The 4,266-nt window shown below is 35.7% G+C and overlaps 1 protein-coding gene across 1 annotated transcript; it reads right to left on the reverse strand.

Moving 5' to 3' along the window:
• Positions 1 to 925: 925 nt before the first annotated feature.
• LOC136152402 (olfactory receptor 5AC1-like) lies at positions 926 to 1,858 on the reverse strand. Its single transcript, XM_065913692.1, has one exon. It carries the CDS (start codon positions 1,847 to 1,849, stop codon positions 926 to 928), a length of 924 nt encoding a protein of 307 aa, XP_065769764.1. The 5' UTR covers positions 1,850 to 1,858.
• Positions 1,859 to 4,266: the final 2,408 nt, after the last annotated feature.

The following is a 4,266-nucleotide window of genomic DNA, read 5'->3' on the forward strand; positions in this document are numbered from 1 at the left end:
AACTGATAAAAACTGATAGGAATAGTAATGCAGCCAAGGCTGATCTCTGAGATTGCTTTTTATTACACTGAAATATTCCTAAACTTATAAGTTATTGAATATCATGCTATATTATGCTACTGGCAGTATTCCTGATGAAAATAGTATGTGGAGTTACAAGTAGGAGCTGTGGTTAATTTTGATCCTCCACTCTTTAATTCATGCCTGTTTCCATTTTTCTTTTTTTTTTTTTTCATATATTTTTATTAGTTGGAGGCTAATTACTTTACAATATTGTAATGGTTTTTGTTATACATTGACATGAATCAGTCATGGATTTACAAGATTTCCCATCCCGATCCCCCCTCCCACTTCCCTCTCCACCTGATTCCTCTGGGTCTTCCCAGTGTCCATTTTTTTTTTCTAAGATCGACCACATTTTTAGAACCTTTTACTTTTTCCTAACTTTTATCACTAAACAATACGTTTCTCCTCAGGAATGCATTCTGTCAAGAAATAGATTTTTATCCATCTACTGTAGTTATTGTGTATGGAAGAGAACAGTGACGCTTTATTACCTGGCAGGGCCAGAGCAGTGAACTGGGTAAGGAACTGAGTGACTAACCCTATATGCCAGTCTCAGAGCTGTTTCTTGTAAACTGTCAAATACTATCTGGAATTTTTTAAGTCTCAGGAAAATGGCTAATTTGTGAAAGCTTAGTGTCTAGATAAAGATGGAGCACAGTGTTTCTAAATGAGCTAATTATAGGTAAGTTACCAAACTTTCACTGGTCTCATACCCAAGGAAAAAATAGTCAGAAGTTCACAGACCATGCTGACCTCTAGTTCTCTGATGAAATGGCAGAGCCATGGCAAATCTTTAGGAAAGGGGGCATTTTTAGAAGACAGTAAAAAAGAAACAGTTTGAAAACTGTCTAGCAACTATTCATTTCTTCATTATTCTTCTCAAAGCACTTATAACCTCTTTGTTTCTCAGGCTGTAAATAAAAGGATTTAGTAGAGGAATTATTATTGTATAAAATAAAGAATATGTTTTGCTGTGATCTTCAGAGGGGCCAGACCCAGGACGCACATACATGAAGAAAAGAGTACCATAGAACAAGGAAACAGAGAGAAGGTGGGCGCTGCATGTGGAGAAGGCTTTTCTCCTGCCCTTTTCAGACTTCTTTCTCAGGATGGCAAAGAGGACACAGGTGTAAGAGACCATGATGGTCATAAAAGTAGAAGCTTGTATAAAAGCTGAAAAGATAAACACCAGAAGTGTGTTAAGTGTAGAATCAGTGCAAGAAATTTTGAACAGTTGTAAAATTTCACAGTAGAAATAATGTATTACATTGGTCCTACAGAAAGTTAATCTGAATAACAAACCTACGTGAATGGCTGAATGTAGAAAACCAATGAAATATGAAACACCTATAAACTGAATACAGAGTCTGTTGGACATGACTACTGAATAAAGCAAAGGGTTGCATATGGCTGCATAGCGGTCATAGGCCATCACCACCAGGAGGAAACATTCTGTGGTGGCACTAGACCCCAAAAAATAAAATTGGGTCAGACAGTCAAAGAGAGATATTACATGATTCTTTGATAAAAAATTTATAAACATCTTCGGAGTCACAGAAGATGAAGAACAAGAATCTGCAAAGGCTAAACTGCCCAAGAATGAGTACATGGGGGTGTGAAGATGGGGGTCCTTCCAGATGAGAAGAATCAGCCCAAGGTTGCCCGCCATGGTGGTGAGGTAGATGACCAGGAACACCAGGAACAGGGGGACCTGCAGGCCTGGGAGATCTGTGAGTCCTGTGAGAACAAACCCCGTCACCAGGGTCTTGTTTTCTTCTGCCATATCTGACCAGCTAATCACTAAAATGAAAGAATACGTGAGGGAATATTCACAAAAGAGTCATAATTGTTATGTTACTGACATATAAGACATGCTTCTCATTTAATTAGTGGTTCTTAATTTGTACCTTCACTTATCTACTTTATATATATATATATATATATATATATATATATACTTCAAAATTATCTGTAATAAAATATTTTAAAATTAGATTCACTTAAATTGACAGATAAATTTGCATTTACCAAATTTAAGTGCAAATCCTTTTCAATCTAACATGGGTAACTTACAGTTTTTAGAATTGCTTGAACTCATTAAAATTCATATGGAAGAAAATAGCTTCTCATTCTGCCCAAGAAAAATATAACCATTGAGTAGTCAAAAATACCTTAGTTGATGTTGAACAATAATGTAGAGACATAGTAATAAAAACATTAAGATAGTGGCATAAGAAGAAGACAGAGGATCAGTGAAACAGAATAGAGAACTCAGAAGTAGTCCCAGTATAAATGGGAACGTAGCATGAAACAAATACAATATTTCAGTTCAGTAGGAAAAGGACAGCTGATTTAATGGGTTATGCTGACACTCTTTGCTATCTGTATGGAAGGATTAGTAAATAAGGTTAGTCTCCTACCCCACACCACAGGTATTGTCTAAGTAGTGAGAAGACAATGATGTAACATAGGGAATAGAGAAATTGTTGTCCAAGAGAAGGAAGTCAGTAAAATAGATAGCTTGAATGCATAGCAAAACAATAGAGTCAAAGGGTATATAATTAGTTTGGAAATATATCCTCCATGTATATGAGAGACATAGATTTATGTCTATAATATAAAATAACTTAAGAATAGATTTAATGAGGTAAACAATCTAATAGAAGAATGAGTAAATGAGAAGAATAAGCAAGTTTACAGATGAAGAAATCAAAATAACCAATAAATAAAATGAAAAGATGCCAAAATTTCTCTGTCACATATACACACATGTGAATAAGAACAGAAACACAAAAATAGAAGGACATTTCCTTTCTCATATATCAGAATAGCAGAAATTAAAATGAATAAAAATACTCAATGTTAACTCAAGTGAGAAAAGTGGTACTTTCATATGTTATTTGTGGAACTATGAATTGCAACAGCCTTTTTGAAAAAAAAAATTTATGCAATCCCATTTAGGTTTTTAAAATACCTATATCTTTCCATCTATCATTTATATATATATATATCCTAGAAATAAAAGCACTGCTATGCAAATGTAAATATACAAAGAATATTTACTTCATTATTATTCAGAGTAGCAAAGACCATGCTGTTCATGGGGTTCTCAAAATTGGAAAAGGAGTACATCAAGGCTATATATTGTCACCTTGCTTATTTAACTTATATGCAAAGTACACCATGTGAAATGCTGGGCTGGATGACTCACAGCTGGAATCAAGATTGCTGAAGAAATATCAACAACCTCAAATATGCAGATGATACCACCCTAATGGCAGAAACTGAAGAGGAACTAAAGAGCCTTTTAAGGAGGGTGAAAGACAAGAGTGAAAAACCTGGCTTAAAACTCAGCATTCAAAAATGTAAGATCATGGCATCCAGTCCCATCACTTCATGGGAAGTAGATGGGGGAAAAAGTGGAAACAGTGACAGATTTTATTTTCTTGATATTGAAAATCACTGTAGATGGTGACTGCAGTCACAAAATTAAAAGACATTTCCTTCTTGGAAAAAGAGCTATAACAAACCTAGACAGCAAAGTAAAGATATCACTATGCTAACAAAGGTTCATCTTGTCGAAGCTATGGTCTTTCCAATAGTCGTTCACGGATTTGTGAGTTGGCATAAAGAAGGCTGAACAGCAAAGAACTGATGCTTTCTAACTGCAGTGATGGAGAAGACTCTTGAGAGTCCCTTGGACTTCAAGGAGATCAAACAAGTCAATCCTAAAGGAAATCACTCCTTAATATCCATTGGAAGGACTGATGCTGAAGCTGAAGCTTCAATACGTTGGCCACCTGATGAGAATAGCTGACTCATTGGAAAAGACCCTGATGCTGGGAAAGATTGAGAGCAAGAAGAGAAGGGGTTGACAGAGGATGAGATGGTTGAATGGCATCACCAACTCAATGGTCATGAGTTTGACCAAATTCTGGGAGACAGTGAAGGACAAGGAATGCTGGCATGCTGCAGTCCATGGGATAGCAAAGAGTTGGACACGACAGCAACGACAAGATGCGTCAACAGGGAAATGGTTAAATAAACCAGAGTGTGTTCATATTATGGAATATAATTCAATCATGAAAAAAGAGCTATTCTACCTAATTTTAATTTTGGAATTTCCACAATGTATAATGATCTCAGAAAAGCAAGATCCAAAGAAGTGCAAAATCTATGGTCTCATCATTGTAAAACAAG

The sequence above is a fragment of the Muntiacus reevesi genome, chromosome 21 (assembly GCF_963930625.1).
Source record: "Muntiacus reevesi chromosome 21, mMunRee1.1, whole genome shotgun sequence".
In the NCBI taxonomy this organism is placed as follows: Eukaryota; Metazoa; Chordata; class Mammalia; order Artiodactyla; family Cervidae; genus Muntiacus; species Muntiacus reevesi.

Bases quoted from the DNA above. Each gene is read 5' to 3' on its own strand.
- LOC136152402 (XM_065913692.1), bottom strand. From the start codon at position 1,849: ATGGCAGAAGAAAACAAGACCCTGGTGACGGGGTTTGTTCTCACAGGA.